Here is a 22,027-nt window from a genome sequence, read left to right as displayed (position 1 = left end):
ATGAATGGGCCTTTTTCAAAGAAAAGGCAGTTCATTACTTTTCATATTACGTTTGCTAACACAGGGCTGGATCCTAGATTCAGCCCTGGGACAATTCCTGAAAACAGGTGAGTAAATGTGTTTTAGTTAGAGGTACGATTTTTAAAGGTTATTGCATTTCAAAAGCTGACACTTAGAAATTATTTCGCATAGAATCACCAAGGTTATCCTATGGGAGGAATTCACTTGGCAGGTAAGTTAGGTTAACAATACTTTTTCTTACTCGGTGCTGGATACCTTGATTCAGCACTGGGACACTTCTTGAAAACAAGTGAGAAAATGCGTTTTTTGTTATTTGGCTGATTTTTAAGGAATATTTGTAGTTTTCAAAAGTTGACAATTCTAAACATTTTGGGAGAAAGTGTCAATGTTATTCTATGAGGAAAAAGTAGTTATCAGTTTACAGGTAGGTGATCGGTCTTTGGAGTTTGGGTCCTGGGGTTAGATTTGGGGGGGGGTCTCCCAGGGTCAGTGATGCACTGTTGTTGCACCCTGAGCGGCACTCCGGCGGCCGGCTGCAGTGTTGAGGCCCAATGTTTCCCTATGGAGGATAGGGGGACTCCGGTTGGTAGCTGCTGGCAAGCAGGCCACGGGGTTGTGGGAGCAAAGCTCCTAGGGTTAAGCTCCTAGGGTTAAGATCAGGGCAAGTTAGGGACCAAGTTAGCACAAAAGGGGCACCCTCAGAGGCACTAGGGCGGCCGGGTGCAGGGTGCTGTTTTGAGGTCGGGTGCCCTGTTAATTTCAATGGAGATTCTCTGGGACAAAGTAACACTGCAGGCTCAGGGACGAGGATCTTCCAGGAGCGACCACCACTTCAAGGGCTAAGTAGGGATGTAGAGGGTTGGTTAGGCACCGCTGGATTGGGCGCACAAGGCTGTGGGCGTCTGGGGCAGGGGTGCCTTGGGATGTCAGATTTGGCCGCAGTATTGGAACTTTCATAGATTCCCATGCTTTGTATCATTCCCCGTCGTCGGAATGGGAGCCTCGGTAAATAGAAAATACCTTAGTAGTAAGCACAAAGTGAAAAAATAGGCCTAGGCCTTATCTCATTTTGTAGCTTATCCCCCTCTTTTTGTAAAAGAGACCAAATTCTTGCAGTAGCCAATCAGAGCAGCCTCACCCCATAGAACCTTCCTGAGAGAACCTCAGATTTTTCTACCGCACGTTGTGCAAGGGAGTCTCCATTGAGCTCTGCTCATTTTCTTCAATTCCAAGCTATTTTTTCTTCAACTTGTATCTCTTTTTTGTCATGTCTGACAAGGAGAAGAAAGCACTTTTCAGAGCCTGTGCTACTTGCTCAAAGAAGAGATTGTTTGTCGAGGACAAACATGAGGACTGCATATACTGCCCATATCCGGACCATAAAGCCACGGACTGCAAGATTTGCAGAACCTTCTCCACCAAGACCTTGAGGGACAGGGAAGGACGTCTCCTCACATGGCTTCAAAAGATGAAGGACCGCAAAGAACTTATGTCTTCAGACAGTGAGGGCTCCTCGTCAATGGTGTCATCTAAGAAGTCTAAGAAGAGGGGTAGGTCTCCCCCTTCTACTTCTGACGAGCCCCTTGTCAAGGCCTTACCAGGGACCTCTGATAGGTCTGACAGGCCTGCTTCCCAAAAATCTCCTCACCACGGTGAAAAGAAGAGGCAGGGAAAGCCTGAGGAGTCGCAACCCTCAAAGAAGGCGAAGAAAGTTGCTCCTGTCACTTCACCACCCTCTGAAAGGGATAGAGGGGTGAAAAAGCCTTCAACTGCAACTCAGGAGGTCGTTTCTGACAAAAAACAGCGTTCGTCGACGGTGAAAACCACAGGTACGCCGACGATTTCTGTAAAAAAGGACTTGTCTGTGAAATTAGCCTCGTCGACGACGGCTGCGACGACGGCACCTGCGCCATCAACTGTGTTTAAGACACCTGATGCCTGTTCGTCGTCGACGAAAATCACTTTCTCCACGTCGACGACGATGACCAGAATCGCTTCGGCGACGAGGACGACGACGACCGTGTCGACGACTCCTGTAACCTTGCTGCTGACGACTAGTTCGTCGACGATCCTGTCGACGCTCCATCCATCGTCGACTATGAGCTTCTCGTCGACGGCACAATCCTCGACGGCGAGCGCAGTTTCTTCGTTGGCGTCTCCGTCGACGACACAATCCATAAAGGCATTACCGTCGACGACGACCCAGTCGACTATGTCTTAGACGACTGAAAACTTTTTTCACGCAGAAGGAGGCAAATAACACCAGAGATGACGTTCCCGCGACAGGTTCAAAAGTTTCCACCTAACCTACTGTTGGACGAGGATTCTGATGAAGACGCTTATAGCGACTTTGGCCAAGCTTATAGCCCTTCTGACCTACAAGTTAAAGTTCAGGATATCAGTTCTGAGGAAGGAGAGATGGAACACAGACAGTATGTTCCACAGGATTATTATGGACGACAGAAAATGCCTTGCATGCAAATGCCTTTGCAGAAGCCTTCGCGTCAATCTCAAAAAGAGATGGTGGCGATGCCATCCACTCATCTCGGATCTACAACTTATGTTGCAGGACTACCAAAGGCGATTTCCTACTCCTCAGGAGGTTCAACAGGTGCGCCCTCCGCCTCAGCCATCACAGCCTGCGGCAGAACACTCTCTGCCTTCGAGGGGGCGTGAAACGGAGCCTGCAGAACATCCACAAGAGGTAGTGCCTGTTCATGATACAGATGATGATACTGCCTCGTCAGATGCGGACCAACAAGTGGACCCTGACCAAGACCAGAACGTGGATTGGAATCCAGATGACCCTCGTGATCCGGACATCACAGAACTTGATAACGCTACCTCTCCTCCAGCGGATGTTGGAGGTTTTCACAATTTGATGGAACGGGCTTCCAAGAGGTTTGGTCTCCCAGTTACCACGGTTAAGTCCGAATGTTTTTTGTACGAAGAACCATTCAGTAAATCCGTACGTTCAATCCCCATCATTGAACATGTTTGGTCTGAAGGCTATGCAAAATCCAGCCACAGTCCTCCCGGTGCTTCCAAGACTGGAAAAAAAGTATAAGGCACCAGATGCCAGCCCGGCGTGTCTACTGGGTCAACCAAAACCTGACTCTGTTATTTCTCAGGCCGCACAGAGCAAATCAAAAAACCCATCCACGCCGCTAACTACGCCTCCGGATAAACAGGGCAGGCGTTTAGACAATGTGGGTAAAAGATTCTCCACAATGGCCAGTCTTCTCGTTAGAGCGGCTAATGCTTTGGAGATTCTGGGGCGTTACGATCGCCAGATGTGGTGCGACCTCTCTCCGTTTGTGGAAGAACTGCAGGATTCCTCTAAGGAAGAGGTAAAGAAGATATTGCTGGAGGGAGAGCGAGCCTCTTCGGAGGTGATCGGCTGCGCTATGGATATAGCAACCACAGCATTTCGAGCGCTAGCCGTGTCGGCGGTTCTGAGACGCCAAGGATGGTTGAGAGCCACGTGGTTCACACAGGAGGTGCAGAATAAGATTCTTGATCTGCCATACGATGGAGAGATGCTATTTGGCAAACACGTGGATGACGCCCTACAGGGCATAAAGAAAGATACTGATACGGCCAAATCCTTAGGAACTTTACAATATCGCAAAGTACACTTCAGAGGAGCAAGAGGTAGAGGATTCTCCACCTATAGAGGCGGCAATCAGCACCGCTACTCTTCCGGCTCACAACCTAGTCAAACATACAAACCCCAATACTCTCAGAGGGGCTCTTTCTCTCGCCAACAGACGAGAGGACGACCAGGGCAACAAAGGAAGTGTGGCTCACTGGTTAGAGGCGGCAGACCCGGACGCTGAGATCAGACCCGGGACCAGGGTTCAATTCCTGACGCGGCAGGCTCTTGAGCCCAAAATGTCTACGGGCTCAGTAATTCTCGCTTCGGTGCCTACTCGAATCACAGGTTCACACTCTGCAACTCTGGGCAATAGCTTGCTTAATCTCCACTACGGCACCCCGCGGCGGGATGCCTGGCTTTCACCTTGGGGCTATCTCACAGGTAAATTCCAAGACTGGTTCCCAATGCAAAGCGCTTTGAGACCTGGCGGTGATATTGCGCTATATAAAAACCAATCCATCCATCCACAATACCAGGAAACAATAGCGGCCAGGTGGCTCTTTCCACTGTTCCTGGACCCTCATTAACACCAGTGGGGGGCAGGATTACCCATTGCCTCAACAACTGGATGGTCATAACAGACCAGTGGGTCCTACAGATCATCAATGAAGGACACATGTTGGAGTTCCAAGATCTTCCTCCAACAAGAGCTCCAGTCGCCTTTCCACCCAAACATCTCAAGCTCCTTCATCTCGAGGCCCACCAACTCTTCACCAAGTGGGCATTAGAACCTGTACCCCTCTCCCAAAAGGGGAAAGGGTTCTATTCCAGGTTCTTCCTGGTTCGAAAGACGAGGGACAAGTGGCGTCCGATCTTAGATCTACGGCAGCTCAACACTTATCTCATCAAGTTGTCCTTCAGGATGATCACTCTTCAGGACATCCTCCGCCTTCTCAATCCAGGGGACTACATGGCGACCCTAGATTTGGCAGACGCTTACTTCCACGTACCCATTCATCCAGCTCACAGGCAATACCTTCGGTTTACAGTAGGCAAGAGCCATTTTCAATTCAAAGTACTGCCTTTTGGTCTCCGATCCGCTCCGTGGATCTATACAAAGGTACTATCTCCAGTGGCAGCCTTTCTCAGGAAGCAGTCTTTAGAAGTCTTCCCATATCTGGACGATTGGCTGCTGAAGACTCCTTCTTTCCAAGAGGCGTCCAGGGCAGTCACGAGCTGCAGACAGCTGTTCGAGCAACTGGGTCTTCGGCTCAATAGAGAAAAATCAGTTTTGCGCCCCTCCAAAACTCCTAGACACAGAGTGCTGCCTGGCTATTCCTTCGTAGGAACGCCAAAACAAGCTGATTCTTTCAGCTCGCCTTCTTCAGACACGGAAGTTTGTCAGTTCGCAAGTACAAATCGCTTCTCTGATCGATTTCATCCTGCATACCATTGGTTTCACACTGCAGGCTGCGAATGAGTCCACTGCAAGAACAGTTGGACAAACCATGGCATCAGGTCACAGGCTCCTTCGACGACAGGATTGTAATTACTCCGGAAATGAGGAAGGCAAGCAGCTGGTGGTTGCTGAAAGACAATCTTTCCAGGGGTTTACCGTTCCAACTTCCACCATCTCCCATGGTATTGACGACAGATGCTTCCATGGAAGGATGGGGAGCGGTCCTCCAAGAACTAAAGGTCAGTGGCCATTGGAGCCCAGTCCAAGTCAAGTTCCACATCAATCTACTGGAACTTATCGCCATTCGTCTGGCCTTACAAGCCTACCTTCCGCGAATCCGCGACCGTGCAGTGCTGGTTCGTACAGACAACACCACAGCCATGCACTACATAAACAAGCAAGGCGGAACGAGATCTTCCACCCTCTCGAAGGAAGCACAGAGGCTTTGGAATTGGGTGATCCAACACAACATCACCCTTTCAGCGGAACATCTGGCGGGAACACTCCATGCCACAGCGGACGCTTTGAGTCGCCAAAAGACTATCAGCCATGAATGGGAACTGGATCAGGCCATTCTAGAGGATCTGTTTGCACGTTAGGTGACCCCAACCATCGATCTGTTTGCAACTCCCCAGAACGCCAAATGCCAGTCCTTCGCAAGCAGGGTTCACCATCGGGAATCCTTGGGGAATGCGCTTTTGATTGCCTGGTCCGGCGTATTTGTTTACGCTTTTCCTCCCATTCCGCGGATTCCGAGATTGATCCGCAAGCTCAAGGTAGAACCGTGCAGGAAGATTCTGATCGCACCAGCATGGCCCAGGCAGTTTTGGTACACAGAACTTCTCCTCCTCTCCCAGGATCAGCCAATTCTCCTGCGTCCTGTTCCGTCACTGTTGACAATGGCTCACGGACAGGTTCTACATCCGGACTTGAAGTCACTACAATTGACAGCGTGGCTTCAGAGTTCCAGGGTTTAAATCTCTCAGGAGAATGTAAAGACATTTTGGCCCAGGCCCGAGCGCCTAGTACGAACAAAATTTATCGGGCTAAGTGGAAGAGATTCTGTTTTTGGTGTCGGAAGGAAGGTCTACATCCATATACTTCTGCACCACACCAACTCTTAACTTGCATCCTTTCTCTGGCGAAATCTGGATTGACTCCTTTTTCTGTAAAGGTACATTTAGCGGCCATTTCTAGATTCAGACGTTCATCATCAGGTCCTTCCCTGTGGTCTGCAAGGATTATTAAACAATTCCTGAAAGGTTTATTCAGGGTTTTTCCACCAGTCCGGCCTCCACCACCAGCCTGGCATCTGAATTTGGTCTTGTCACAGCTAATGAAGGCCCCATTTGAGCCTATTCATAGGGCTGACCTTAAGTTTCTCTCGTGGAAACTGCTCTTCTCTTGGCCCTGACATCGGCTAGAAGAGTTAGTGAGCTCCAGGCTTTCACAATTGAGGAACCTTCTCTACAGTTCAAAAATAATGTTCTCATTCTAAGGACAAATCCTGAATTTATTCCAAAGGTACCCTCAGAATTTCATCTGAATGAGCCAGTGGTCTTAAAATCTTTCTTTCCGCAGCCTTCCGCACCAGCTGAAAGGGCTTTGCACTCTCTGGACATTCACAGATGTCTTAAATTCTACTTGGAGCGAACAAAACAGTTCAGAAAGTCTCCCCAGCTTTTTGTTTCATTCAGCGCTCCTCGAAAGGGGTGTTCAGTTTCTAAACACTGCATTTCCCGCTGGATTTCCAGTGCTATACATTTTTGCCATCAAGCAGCGGGGAAACCACTTCAGCGAGCAGTTCGTGCTCATTCTATGAGATCAATGGCTTCATCGGTGGCTCTATTTGCAGGTGTCCCGATCGAGGACATATGTAGAGCGGCGACATGGAGCAGTGTCCACACCTTCACTCGCCACTACTGCTTGGTTCCTTCTGTTAAAGAGGATGCGGCAGTGGGCCATGCGGTTTTGAGGAACCTTTTCCAATAAGTCGGTGAGCTTTCCTTCTATCCCGCCTTCCTGTTTGCATATTTTGTATTACTTGTTATTATTTTTGCTTTGTGATGCTAATGTGTATCTGGTTTTTCTTATCATAATTATGTATGACATTTTCAGGTGCACGTATTACAAAATATGTTTTTCTCTTTACTGCTAGCTATTCTGATACAAAGCATGGGAATCTATGAAAGTTCCAATACTGGGGCAAGAAAACAAGTTACTTACCTGTAACTTTGGTTCCCCAGTATTGGTAACTTTCATAGATTCCCATGCGCCCACCCGCCTCCCCTGGGAAAGTTCAGCCTTTTTGTCTTATGATGTTGCTGTTCACAACGGCTACGAAAATCTGAGGCTCTGAGGTTCTCTCAGGAAGGTTCTGTGGGGTGAGGCTGCTCTGATTGGCTACTGCAAGAATTTTGTCTCTTTTACAAAAAGAGGGGGATAAGCTACAAAATGAGATGAGGCCTAGGCTTATTTTTTCACTTTGTGCTTATTACTAAGGTATTTTCTATTTACCGAGGCTCCCATTCCGACGACGGGGAATGATACAAAGCATGGGAATCTATGAAAGTTACCAATACTGGGGAACCAAAGTTACAGGTAAGTAACTTGTTTTCTTCTTACCCGCTCTGGTAGCTGTAGTGGGGGGGGGTCCTCTGGATTGAGGCTGCAGGCGTCATCTGGAGGCTTGAGGCAGGTCAGGGGTCGCCGGATCTTGGGTCCGGAATGCCGGGGGACCTCCTTGTATTATTTTTCCACTCGAGATGAGGCCGGGCAGGTCCTCCGGGGTTTTTGAGGTTGCTGGCTGCTGGACATACCGGGGTTTTGCAGGAGCAGGTTCGAGGGGAGACAGGCCTGTATGGCTGGGGCCAAGTCAGTGGGCATCGTCCTCTTGTTAGCTCTGCATGGCTTCTCATCCTTATTTTCTTGTGTTTTCTGGATCTGAGGAAGGAAGGTTCAGGGTGCCCCTAAATACTACATTTAGGGGCGTTACAGGTAGGTAAAGGGCAGGGACAAATGGGTCCCTTCCCTCTGGTGGGTACACCCTCTATTCTTCCACTCTCCAGTGGGAGAGGGGCAGGAGCCTGTCCCTGGTTGGCCGGGTCCCCCATTCTCAAGATGGCGGGGATTCAAGGTGGTGCTTCACCTCACCTCCCCCACCTTAGGGGTGGGGTTGTCAGAGGTGGGCACACCTCTGTTCCTCACTTATTTTTCCCGCCGGTTCCCCTTGTCTAAATTGGGGGGTAGAACCAGGGGGGACCAGTTGCTGAAAGCAGAAAATGGTCTGGGGAGGCTCACAAAGGCGACATGCCTTTGAAGCTTCTTCTTGGTGAACCCTGCCCATCCTGGGGAGGAGGCTTGGTAACTCGTCCCAGGATGTGCATTGTTTCAGGCCCTCGAGGGGTCCAGACACAAGTCTGGTGGTGGCAGCCTAAGCAGCCACTCAGTTAGGTCACTAGAAGTTGGTCGATTTTCAGGGGGCATCTCTAAGATGCCCTCTGTGGTGCATTTTACATTAAATCTCACACTGGCATCAATGTGGGTTTAATGTACTGAAAGTTTGATACCAAACTTCCCAGTCGTCAGTGTAGCTATTATGGTGCTCTGGAGTTCGTAATGACAAACTCCCCAGCCCCATATACTCTTAATGGTAGCACCGCACTTAGTGCCTAGGAATGGCCCCGGGTACTGTGGGGGTGCAGGGCTTATGTCCTTTACCTTCACCCCTGGCATAGGGCACCCAGCTAGAGGGGTGACTGATGTATGCCAGGGCAGTGGTTTGTGGGCATGGCACACAGGGATGTGTGCCATGTCGATGCTTCGCTTTGTTCTGCATCAGTGCACGGCGCCTGCAAAGGCAGTGTGAAAGTGTCATGTTACAGGACCTCGAAGGGTGGCACAATAAGGGCTACTCTGGTCACGGTGCCCTGGGTTCCTGTGGTACCATTTTACAGGGGCTGACTTGTGGCCAGAGATTCCAATTGGGTTCGTTTTATGGGGAAAATACAGACCCTGGGAACTTGATTGATATGGAGAAAGGGCACATCAAGTCAAAGTGCATCAGTAGTCTGGCAAAAAGTGGGGAGGTTACTGCAACATAAACACACTTTCCTACACCAAAAACCATGAGGTCTCCTCAGCAATCCTGACCTGGGATCTGGTGATCCCCCAACCTCCCTTGAGATTAAGCTGACCCCCATCCCTGCACCAGACTCCCCACGGCCTTGGGTGACCCACCCGAATGTCCAGGCATCCCACAACAACCCAGCTTACTTCTGCAGTCAGTGGTCGCTTCGGGAAGCCTCACTGACTGAGCCTACAGCATCTTTTCAGAACTGGAGATCTCCATTGAAATCCACAAGGCTGCTGGCAGTGCAGCTCCTGTGCTGAGTGTTGGCCCCTGCAGTGCTGATCCAGACCTCACGAGCTTCGCTTCCACAACCAAGTGGCCTGCTGGTAAGCAGTCCCTGACCAAAGGCCCCCTTAATGTCTTTGACAAACATTGGGCCCCTGCACTCTGCACCCAGCTGCCCCATTGCCTTTGGTAGTGAAATTTGAGTGCCTACCTGGACCTTGGGGAACCTTGGCCCTAATACCCAAAACTCATACTTGTAAATAATTTACTTAACCTGTGAACCATTAACGCTTTTTCCCGTAGGAACCAATGGTATGACTTTTTTCTGTTCTTAAAAATGTCTGTTGACCTGATTTGTATGAGGGAAAAGTAACACTAGTGTAGAAGTGGGGTCTGCAATCCTACGGTCACCCCCGATTTTTGCTTTTTGCTTCGCTGGTTTACGACTTTCCCTGGCTGTGGGCCTGCTAATCAGACCCACAGCCTAGCTTTTCTCTCTCTAAATTGACAACCATGTACCTTAGGTGCATTTACCAATTGGTATTGGGTCACTCTTGTAAGTCCTTGTACTGTGTACCATAGGTACCCAGGGCATAAGTGAACCCAAGGCCTACGAGGGGCTGCAGCATATATTATGCCACCCCTGGCTGTCTATCCAAATCTGACACAACTGGCTGATCAATCAGCTGGGGCAAGGTGGTGTAATCACCCTTTACTATAGATATAGTATACCTATATCTAAACCTAAACTGGACACATATACTCCTATAAGTCACTCCTATGGCAGGCCTTAACAATCCTGGAGGCTGAGTGCTTGGACTTATGTGAGATAGTGCTCTAGCATGAGCTGAGCCTGTCTGCAGCTTTCGGAACCAAGTCCTTTAGCTGTTTCCATGATAACGCTATACCATATACTCTTCAGTGCATTATAATCCTCGCGGTTATTGCTAACTTTGGCATAGCATTATCAAAACATGTCGAGTAAGGGGTCATACGAATTGGAATACTACCCCCTCGCCAGTTCTGGCGACGGGGGTAGCATTCCACCCTTTTAGAGGGACACGACATGTATGTAACTGTGAACCCCGGTTAAAGTTAACCTGAGCCTCAGCATCACAAAATGGATGCTGCCACCACAGACACAAGTCTGACCTCCTGCTGCTGGGAGTCCTTCCAGCGAGGGAGGCCTGGACAAAGGGTTTCCTGCCTTGGGAGGTGCTAGCACCACCTCAGACAGGATTTTGTGTATTGGGTAGGACAGGGCTGAAAGAAATGAGACATGCCTGGGGCACACAAGGTGCCCTGTGCATACACCGGTTCCAACCAGTTGCTGGGGCACTCCAGCCCCAGCTCTGGCGCGACACCGGACAAAGGATAGGGGGTGTAACCACCCCCCTTCCTGGTCCCACCCATAGGAGGGACCTAGTCATTGTACAGCCCCCTTTAGGCGAATAAAAGTAGGAGCTGGTCCCATTCCAAATTAGATTAATCCTGAACTGAAACTCTACAAGAAGAAACTCTGGACTTCGACTTTCTACACAGAAGACTGAAGAAATATCCCTTGTGGGCAAGGAGTGTCCACCCTGCACAAGCAGGCACCATCAAGCGTCCAGCGGCTTCACTTTGTCGTCTTCCCTCGAGGATCCAGACTTCAGAGCTCAACGAAACCCGGATTCCCAGACCTCTCCGACCTCAACTCACATCTGCAGCACAGCTGAGATCCGTGGGTGCGACGAGACACGTGGGACCGGCCATCTTGGAGAAACTGCACTTCGCTTCCAGCACGACTTCTGAGGTAACCTCGACGAAGTGCTTTGGGGACTGGGAAGCCCCAGCCCCGAGCAGCTCCTGCACCAAAGACCAGCCCTCCAGCATCCACGAGATCTACGTGGGGCCCTTCTGCCTGTTTGCTGCTAGACGCGTTGTCTGGTCACTTGCCGGCTGGCTGGTGGCCTCCTAGACGACTATCCTTGAAGACTACACCGCTGGTCTGGTTGCTCCAGACTAGCCCTTGATTTCTTCCAAAAGAGAAGTTCCCCGGACCCTCCTGGTCCGCACCAGACGCCTTTTCCACTCTCCGCGTGGGTTGCCTTTGCCAAGGCCTGTTGATGCCGAATCCGGAACCAACACCGCCGACAGCGAGAGCCTGCGTGGGACAGCTCGTGCCTCCATCCTGGTCGTCGAAGACACCTCCTGGTCCACGTGGCTGCAGAGTCAAGCGTCCACTCTTCACCTGATCGCGACAACAGCATTTGGTTCCTTCCTGGTTCCACTCCAGTCACTGGCTAGTGACTTTGAACATTGTCCCCTCTGCTTTCAGGTCTTCAGCATCACCGATCCACCCTTGGATCGCACCGGACATCTTCCTCCTGGTCGCCTGCAGCATCTTTTCTTTCAGGCTCCATAGACTTCAATGCAGAAACCCGACACGACTTAGCATCTATGCACCCGCAGCCCGTGGGTGAGGTAACGAGAGCATTTCGGTGCTCACGGGTAGATTGGCTCTCCTAGTGTCCAATTCCACAGTTGTTTTAGCCCTAACTAGTCAGGATTGTCCGTACTCACCTTTTTCTTGAACTGTACTGTCCGTAGACGTTTTTACGCATCTCGCGTGTGAGTTCACACTCTACACACTCGTTCCGTGGGCCTCCTATTACTTACCTAAAGTTAGGGTAGCGTGGTCCAAGCGATCCTACAGCCTCTGGACAGCTCCATTCCTTCTATCGATTTCCATATACCATTTACTTAGTATATGGTTTGTCGTGCCCCTAGGGCACCATTGTAATTTGTGCAACTTAAACTAATTTTTCCTAAGAGATTGTCATGTGCTTAGCCCTCTGATCTCATAAAGAGTTCAGAGGTGTGTGTTAATAAATATCTTGTTAATTTTCATGACAACCTGTGTGGTGTCCTTTCACATGGTATTCAAGGGGTTATATGTGGTAAAACAGCTGGCTTCACATGCCAAAAGAGTTTAGCCTAAAACTGCTTTGTCCATGCTACCATTAGGATAGCTGGTCTATAAGGTTGACTTTACAACCAATCACCATAAGGGTTGTTTGGACTGATGACACAAGGTGATCACTAGAACTAGTGAGCATCATATATCAGGCCAACTTCTCACATGTAGCTTTGAACCTGGGTCTAGTTGAAAAAGTATTACCTTGTATTATAGGATCTACGGTGTGGTATCTAATAATAAGTGTCTTATATAGCGTGCGGCTACCTCAGACGGGAGTGTCCCGGCGCTGTGCAGAGAGGAGAGGAATGGTTAGCAGTGTGTGGCCTATCTGAAAGAAAAGGGTTAGTATTAGACTCCTTACCTTAGAATATCCCCAGGAGTCCGACTGGATCCGGAAAATTTTGCGTAGCAGTACCCCTGCGTGTCGGTAGGCGTCGTCTGCGGCTCCGCATCAGTCGTTGGCGCCGGGATGATTTAGTTGGAGTACGTTGACGCCGCCCTCACGCGCTGACGTCAGTTCTTCTTTTTTCCGCGCCAGCAAGCGCAGGTCTGGAGAAAGTGGTACACTTTAGTCACTTTTTGACTAAGCTTTTTTCGATCCTTTTTTGGTGCCAGTAGGGATGCCCGGGTTCAAGCCCTGTGCCGACTGTAACCGACTGATGTCGGTTACTGACCCACATCGCCGGTGTCTACATTGCTTGGGGCCCGACCACGATGACATGTCGTGCCCCGACTGCCGGGCTTGACGTCGAAGGCTAGGCGGGAGCGGTCCCACAAGCGTCTCTAGCTCCGGCAGTCTGCCCTGCGCCGCTCGAGGTCCCGGTCCGGAAGGAGGTCGAGGGACCGGAGTCGTCGTAGCTCGACGAGTTGCCACCACTAGTCAGGCTCCAAGTCCTCGGGTAAGAGGCACAAGAAGTCGAAAAGACATCGCTCTTCTGACTCTTCACCCCCACCTGATGCTCGGGCGACACGGCCGGGGGTTCGGATGACACCTCCCACGTGGCTCCGCCAGAGCCGCAAGCGCCGCGGCCTGCTTCATACCCGACGGTCCCTGGGCAGAACGTGACGCCGGAGGAGATTGAAGCCTTCCTCATGGTCATGAGGTTGTTCTCCTCCGTCGGGCTCCGCTGCACCTTCGGGCCCAGCGGACCCGACTGGGAGTCCAAGCGGTCGTTAAGATGCGGTCCGACGGGGCAACAGCTAGGTAATGCCGTGCTGTGTTGCCTATCAGGAACATTGCTTCCACCGAAGCGACACCGCCCCCCCTCAGAGACCACGAAGTGCTATTAAGCACCCACAAATGTTCTTCAACGAGCAATACACACGTCAGTAAGCTACCGCGTATGTATTTTTAACCAAGCATGTGTCTATATTGAGCAGCGTGCACTATTGTAAATACCCTCTTTACATTAATTAATCCTTAACCTTAATTTTAGGTTTCTAGGAGTGGCATATACAGGGCTGGTCCCTGTATGGTCCTGAAGAAATGCCAGGGGTAGCTTGAAACATGTTGACCATATACTGAACCTACCTTCATAGTCGGTCGGATCACAGTATAAACCCCATTTTTAATATACCAACCTAGGAGCAGAATAAATTGAGGCCCACTAGCACTGTATTTTTTAAAATTCACTTGTTCACCCACTCCACCTCACTACACTTTTTTTGCACCACACATAGTCCTTCACAACTAAGTGCTCCTACGTAGTTCGCAAGTCGTAGCACGCCCCTTTTCGTAGAGAACTGGTATGTCCCCAATGATGAAGCATGTCACCGTGAGGAAACTCCGGTGAGTGAGGGGACTCAAAGATATTTTTTCTTTCTGATTTCGGCTACACTTAATAATTTTTTGTATTTACCCACAACACAAGACAGGTCTCCGAACCCAGAACTTGGGCTCACTTTTTTTCATATGACTGCCACTCTCTGTGGCAAATTTTACCTTTGTGTATAAAAGTTAAAGATGTTTTTCCTTTGTGCCTCCACTGTTTGTAGATGCAATACATTTGTCAGGCTCAATAATGGTGAAAATAGTACCTTCTTAAAAGCTATCATGATTGCTTTATTTGCTATATCACTTTCTTTAAACTTTCTCCTAAGTAAGTAGGTAATGCATCATTCTGACAGAGAGAAAAGAGCCTTTTTGTCAGCCTGTTTAACAAGATCATAGAATACCCACAGCTTTCCCACTCGGCCACTTGTTGGCATCATGTGTAGCATTCATCGCCGCAACTGTGTGATACATTTGTGATTCAAGCCTATTGATGGGTCGTTTAAGGATGTTGACAGTTGACTTCCTCTGATGAACAGAACCGTTTGCTGATGGTGTTCCAAGGCCTCCTGGTTAACAACGTGGCAAAGCTGTAATATGTCCACTTGATCATGCAATACCAGTACTCAAATTATGAGGAAATTACTATCTGTTTTTTCCAACACCTTTTCAGCATTGTTTTATAAGCAACTGTATTTGTTTACCAGAAATCTTAAGAAAGCAGAAGAATCAGTTGTCCGCACAGAGAAAGAAATATCAGATAATGACCGAGATGTTACAGAGCTTACTGAAGAACTGAAAAACCTTGAGGAGAAAGCCACAGATGTCATGAAGGAGTGTAAAGAAGCAGAGGTATGTTTTACGAAAGCAAACGCCTGTGAAAATACTGTGCTGCTTTGCTTGAACTCCCAACTTACTATTTTCCTTTTGCTTTTACAAACTGCAGCTGCAAGATGGACTTAAATTTGTTGTGCACTTGAACTCTACCACACACCTGTTTCTACCTCAAAGCTTGATAAGCAAGATGCTGGGCTGAGTCAACCATTCTGGTTTGGTTAGCAGTACAGCATCCAATAATGTCCTAAACTCAGAGACCAGCTTAAATTGGGTCAAGAAATCCGCAAATCAAAATGACCGACTGCATCCGAATTGCTCCCTTTTTAGATAGTTATAATCTGTTGGATAGCATGTCAAAGTGGTCTCTCAGCTCCTTTGGAGTCCAGGGAAATGTGGGGTTCCCTAAACCTGAGGCTCAAGGTGCCCTGCAATTTTCTGTGCTCTTAAGCAGGAAATGCCTGGTATTTCATGCACCTCTAAATGCAGATTTGTATCCTGAAATTGAAAGTCTCAATCTACATTAGCAATCCAGACACAAGAAATGGGTGCCACCAGCTGCTACTTGGTATGGTAAAGTAATATTGTAATCTCCAACATGAGATTTTCAGAAGATTCATAAGCTGTTTGAATTTTTGGCCAGAGTTGGTGGGTGCACCAAACACTTTCTAACTTATCAGTATTATTAGCACTAACATAATTATTTAGCACTGTCTCCTAAGGGAATGCTTTCAGCTCTTTTGAGTGGCGGGGATCAAATAATAGGACACAAAGTATGCATGTTGTGCTTGGGGCATCTTTGAACAGTTGAGCTATTGGCATGACTTTAGGGTTTAAAAAGAGTCAATAAAGTAGCTGGAAATGAGACGGTTAATCTTTTGCCCTTTGAAGAAAGTGTCATTTTAACAGACTGGAAGAAGTTTCAAGGAAACTTCCTGAGCACTCCTTTCCCTGCAGCCGAAGGAGATTCCTTCATGACACTACTAAAGAGGCTGAGACAGTGTCTTCAGTCTCAGTGGGTGCTGCACCAGGGCTGAGACCCCTTGAATGAATGCCTGTAATGCCTCCTCAATACGTAGACATTCCTGATTGGGTCTATTCAATACGAAGGAAGAATTCCTCTGAAGATCTTTAGCATAGCTGTACTCTACTTGACCGTGTATGGAGCTGGCTCTATTTCTTTTTTCAGTTTTATATAGTGCTAACTAGACCCGAAGATATCTGGTTTCAGAGCGCCTTAGATAGGACGAGTTTAGTTACATGTGGACACGTTAAATTTGTTAAGCATGGGGATATTAAGCAATTTGCCCAGAATCACAGAATGTTGAGCGTCGTTGTCGAGACTCTAACCCGGTTCCCCAGCTTCGACGTAGACCACTCTATCCCCAAGGCTACATCCTATATATACTATACCAAAGGAAGATAGTGTGCGCAGAGTCCAGTGGATTCCCCAAAGGTATAGCATAGGTTAAATATGATAATACTTTACTCTCTTTTGTTTGTGGTCTGGTTGATCTGAAAGAAACAGGACGACCAGATGCTGGAGAGGAGCTGTCCATGAAGGTTCTCGCAGATGGAGGGGAAGGTCGGGCTGTTCACAAACAAACCATCTCTCGGTGGGTTTTTCTGTGTATTAAAACCTTTTACTGCCTGGCTAAAAATTAGCCTCCTTTTGGGCTGCGTGCCCATTCTACTCTGACGACTGCAGCCACTACTGCTCTGGGACGGGGAGTCTCTTTGCAGGATATCTGTCTGGCAGCTACGTGGTCCTCGCTGCATACCTTTACTAAACATTATTGCCTTGACAGTCCAGTCCGGAGAGACGGCTTCTTTGGCTTTTCTGTTCTCCGGGATTTTCTGGTGTAATCGTAGTTGGCAGAACCACCACCGGGGTTGGTATTGCTGGGGTATCTATTTTACGGGAAGGAATCTAATAATAACGTGTTTCTTTCAGATAAACAAGTTACTTACCTTCGGTAACAATATATCTGTAAGAAACATTCGTTTTTTGTGACCTTTCTGCCCTTGTGACCTTTCTGCCTCCTGTGCCACTCGTTCCTCGTTTTTTATGACCTTTCTGTCCTTTCTTGTGACCTTTCTGCCTCTGTGCCTCTCGTTTCCCCCTGTTTTTTGTGACCTTTCTGCGCTTTTTTGTGACCTTTGACCCTGCTCGCAGACAGGTCGCCCCCACTCCGCTGCTCGTCACCTGACTGCCTTGTTCCTGCCTCCCTGCTGCCTCCTTGTTTCCTGGGTTTTTCCCTCCCCTCTGCCCTGTGCGCCAGCTCCCCCTGCCACCCCAGGTGGTGATTCATGTTACGTGGGAGGCAAGACCCCACTCTCCTCTCAGACTTCAGCGACTTAGACCTTGACCCAGAACTGTGTCACGGGGTGTGGTGAGCTCAGGCCGGTGGCTCAGCTTCTCCGGGGCTACCAGTGCCTCAAGTTGCACCTCGAAACGCACACTGCGTATCCAAGTCTCTCCTCTTCTTCCGGTGCACACAATGACCAGGCGCTCCTCACCAACGCCCTGGCTGCACCATGACATGCACTCTGCACGTCCAAAACTCACTTCTTCTTTTGGTGCACACATCAACCAGGTGCTAAGCATCAACTTGAGATCTTTTACCTCTTAGACACTGACCAACCAAACATCCTCCTCCTGTCAGAATCTTGGCTGATGGCGGAGTCCAGCCCTGACATCCTAGCAAGCTGGAGATGGGGTTGCAGCTGTAATATCACAAACACACCTCTCTAGCCTCATTAGGCATCCCATTAGGCGATAGCTTTTTACTCCAGTTTCAATTTAATCACTCTTCTTTTGTATGCGCTTTACTCTACAGACTCCCGCCACATGCCCACGTTTTCGCAGTCATTGGGCAACGCCATTGCTGAACTGGTTATTAATCACGCTAGCGTGTTGATAATTGGTCACTTGACCTATTGGCCAAACGATGCACTGGAAAGCCCCTGCTCGGTTTAATTTACCGACCTGCTAACGGGAATGAATTACATCCAGCATATAAGATAGCTACCCACATAAAGGGACATACACTAGACCAAGTCTGGACATCTAACCTAGAGCTAGCCGACCTATGAATTTCCCCTTGCACATGGTCGGACCATCATTTTATTACCTTCTCCATCCTGAGCACCCCTCCTCCCAAAGTCTCGCCTCCAGGCACTATCGTGGCCAGAAACTGGAGCCGCGTAGACACCTCAGAATTCTGCGCACTACTAGCCATTTCTACACCCTCTGGCCAGACGGTATCCCCTCACACCCAGACGGAAAATATCAACACCTGGCTGGAATCTGCCAAAGACAGTATGGCCCCCCTTGAAGAAAATCAAAAATAAGAGGCCCCATGACACCCAACGTTGGTTCTCCGACAATTTGAGTCAAATGAACTGGCTCAGCCACAAGCCAAACGCGGGTGGAGACAGGATTATTGCCCTAACAAAAAGGCCATCTTCATTTTGGCACTTAAAAAATACAAATGCGCCTTCCTCAGGACCAAATCTGAATACTTTTCCTCTAAAATTTTAGAATCTACTAATAAAGCCAAGGACATGTTCTCCATAGTAGATGAACCTGTCAAACCAGATGGTGTCAATGCGAAACCCACTCCGTCACAATCCTTATGCGATTCTCTTAACACATATTTCATCAAAACAATCGCCATCTTCAAATCCAGTGTCCTCAAGGCCACCGCACTGCCAGATTCTTGATGTTCACCCACCAATTTGCGTCATCTTGACCAAATTCCCCTCATTACCCAAGATGCCTTTTTTTCCCTACTTAAGAAGGTCTGTTCTGGATCTCCTACGGACAGATGTCCCCCCTCACATCCTTCAGGAAGTCTTTCTTTACTGTCCAGAGCCCCCTATGGCGCTCCTTAACTCCCTTACCAAAGTTATTGTCCCCAATCTATTTAAGAGTGCGGAAGTCGTACCAATCCTAAAAAAAACAGGCACCGACCCTTCAACACCTAGCAACTTCCGCCCTATAGCGCTGCTGCTCTTCCTGGGAAAAATTCTAGAAGCCCATGTTGCTAACTGCCTTAGCACCTTTGTAGAGAAATCTCACTACCCGGACTCGCATCAAGCAGGCTTTAGACCCGAAAACTCTACCGAGTCCATCTTGGCAGCTCTAGACGAATTAAGAAGGGGGGCTGACCAGAACACCACGCAAGCCCTGGTACTCCGAGATCTATCGGCTGCTTTCGACACTGTCGACCACCATCTGCTGGGCGACCGTGTTGGAAGCGCCGGGGTCTCTCACTAAAGTGGAACTCTTTTTGTTCCTCCGCGATCGCTTTCAAGCAGTCCGTCTTGCCAGTTTTTCTGCTGTAAAAAGACTGACATGCTGGTACCATAGGGCTCATCCCTTTCCCCACTCCTCTTCAATCTGTACATCTTTGCCTTGATGATCTCCAGCTAGTGTTTAACATAGACTCATCCCCTTCATCAATGGAGAGCTTTCAGTCGACAATGAAACTCATTAGCAACTGGATGAACATTAATCATCTCAAACTAAATCCCGATAAAACTGAGCTGATTCTTGCTGGTGGCTCCAAATATTGGCCTCAACTATTGGGGTGCTCCCCCTCCTCCAGTCAGCTCGATTAAAAGCCTGGGAATCATGATCAGCAATGATCTCACCATGAAGGCCCAGATAAGCTCAGTGGTCTCTGCGTGTTTTTTCACCTGCAGAGAATTCAGAAAATAAGCAGATATCTAACCACTGAGGCCCTGATCCAAGTTATTCTCTCCCTGTTAATGTCGCGTATTGACTACGCTAACTCTTTGTACACCGGCATCCCAGCCTACCAATTACACCCTCTACAATTGGTACAGAACCCAGCCGCCAGGCTTGTTTATGGTCAGCCTAAGTCTCACCATGTGAAACCTCTGTTGAAGAGCCTTCTTTGTCTCCCCGTTGTGAGAAGTTGGCCTGGTATAGGATGTTCACTATTCTAGTGAACACCTTGCACCAGTCCAAACAGCCCTTATGGTGATGGTTGTAAGTCAACCTTGTAGACCAGCTGTCCTAGTGGTAGCGTGGACAGAACAGTCTTAGGCTAAAAGACTCTTGAGGGTGTGTAAAGCCAGCTGTTTTACCATATGTAACCCCTTAAATACCAAATGAAAGGACACCACACAGGATGTATATAAAATATATATGTATTTATTTACTAACACACTCCTCTGAACTCTTTGAGATCAGAGGCAAAAGCACATAACAAGTTACTTAGTCAGAATACGTTAAGTTGCACAATTTACGGTTAGGCCCTAGGGGCGAAGCAAACCATATATTAAGAAAGTGGTATAAGTACCACGTCACGAGAAAAGGAAAGGCCTAGGGAATCGCTGGGGCTACACTGTCTGAACCTTAGTTTAGAAGTAGGAGGCCCACAGACGGCGCGTGCAGTCTCTTTACTCACACACGTGAGTCAATGCAAAGTCAATGGGAACTTAGAAATTAGGTTTAGAAGGATTTAGGACACTTCCGGTTTAGCTAGGAGGAAACGACTAAAAACCTAGACACTTGGATAGTCAATACCCTTGGGAGCACCGAAGTACTCTAGTTACCTCACCCACGGACGGCGGGTGCATAGGTGTGAAGATGTCTGGTTTCGCCAGAGGGGACAGAGTCTGGGTCACTAGCCAGTGACCAGGTGGAACCAGGAAGGAACCAGACGACGTCTGAGTAATCAGCTGCTGTCTTGAAGCTTGTCTCTTCAGCCACACGGACCAGGAGGCGTTGAGGACAACCAGGCGCTGGAGGCAAGCTGTCCCACGCAGGATCTCTCGAATGGAGGAGTCGACTTTCCAGATTGGAGTCAAGCCTTGGCAAAGGCAACCCACGCAAGATTCAAAGAAGGCTTCTGGTGCAGACCAGCAAGGTCTGAGGTGCCTCACCTTTGCAGGGAGGCAAGGGCCAGTCTGGAGCAACCAGACCAGCGATATGATTCTATAGGATTGTCGTCACAGAGGCTACTAGCCAACGGGCCAGCAACCGGACAACGCGTCGAGCAGAACACAAGCAGAAGGGCCCCACACAGAACTCGTAGCGTGTGAAGGGCTGGTCTTCGGTGCAACTGGAGCTCGGGTTCGGGGTTGCTCAGTCCCCAGTGCACAGCTTCGAGGATGCCTCAGGAGCTGCACAGTTAGCAAGTTGCAGGCTTTCCAAAATGTCCGGTCCCACGTGTCTTGTCGCCTCCACGGATCTCAGCTATGCTGCAGTCGTGAAGAGAGGGTCAGAGAGGTCTGGAAGTCTGGGTCTTGTCAGGCTCTGTGCTCGGATTCCGGCGGGAACGTCGACAAAGCAAGCCGTTGATTTGCTGGATGGTGCCTGGTTGCCCAGGGTGGTCACTTCTTGGCCACAAGGGAGACTCTTCAGCTTCAGCAGAACGTCGAAGGTCCAGAGTTTCGTGTCCAGTTTCAATTCAGGATTAATCTAAAGTCTCAGGACTCAGCGCCTACCTTTATACAACTAAAAGGGGCTGGATTACTTTCTAGGTCCCTCCTATGGGTGGGACCAGGAAGGGGGGTTGGTTACACCCCCTTTCCTTTGTCCAGTTTCGTGCCAGAGCTGGGTCTGGAGTGCCCCAGCAACCGGTTTGAACCAGGGTATGCATGGAGCACCTAGGGTGCTTCAGGCAGTGTCTCATTCTATTCAGCCTTTCCTGTCCCAATACACAAAGTCCTGTCTCGGGTAGTGCTCGCACCTCTCCAGGCAGGAAACCTATTGTCCAAACCTCCCTGACTGGAAACACTCCCAGCAGCAGGAGGTCAGACTTGCGTCTGTGGCAGCAGCATCCATTTTGTGATGCTGGGCCTCTGGTTAACTTTAACCGGGTACAGAAGTTTCAACATGTCTTCTCCCTCTAGAAGGGTGGAATGCTACCCCCGTCACCTGAATTGGCAAGGGGGTAGTATTCCAAAGCCTATGACACCTTACACGACATGTTTGGATAAAGCCAAACCAAAGTTAGCCTTAACCGCGAGGATTATAATGCTTTTAA

General features: G+C 49.0%; 1 protein-coding gene across 2 annotated transcripts in view; it reads left to right on the top strand.

Moving 5' to 3' along the window:
• The window catches only part of SMC4 (structural maintenance of chromosomes 4), a 512,503-nt gene that overhangs the window by 401,449 nt on the left and 89,027 nt on the right, over positions 1 to 22,027 (top strand). For both annotated transcript variants that reach the window (XM_086944206.1, XM_086944207.1), the window contains exon 19: positions 14,876 to 15,020. In XM_086944206.1, coding sequence (XP_086800332.1) covers positions 14,876 to 15,020 — 145 coding nt within the window. The remainder of the gene's footprint in view (positions 1 to 14,875; positions 15,021 to 22,027) is intronic.

The sequence above is a fragment of the Lissotriton vulgaris genome, chromosome 11 (assembly GCF_964263255.1).
Source record: "Lissotriton vulgaris chromosome 11, aLisVul1.2, whole genome shotgun sequence".
In the NCBI taxonomy this organism is placed as follows: domain Eukaryota; kingdom Metazoa; phylum Chordata; class Amphibia; order Caudata; family Salamandridae; genus Lissotriton; species Lissotriton vulgaris.
Note: the sequence above shows the minus strand (reverse complement) of the source record. Positions and strands in the feature narration are given on the sequence as shown.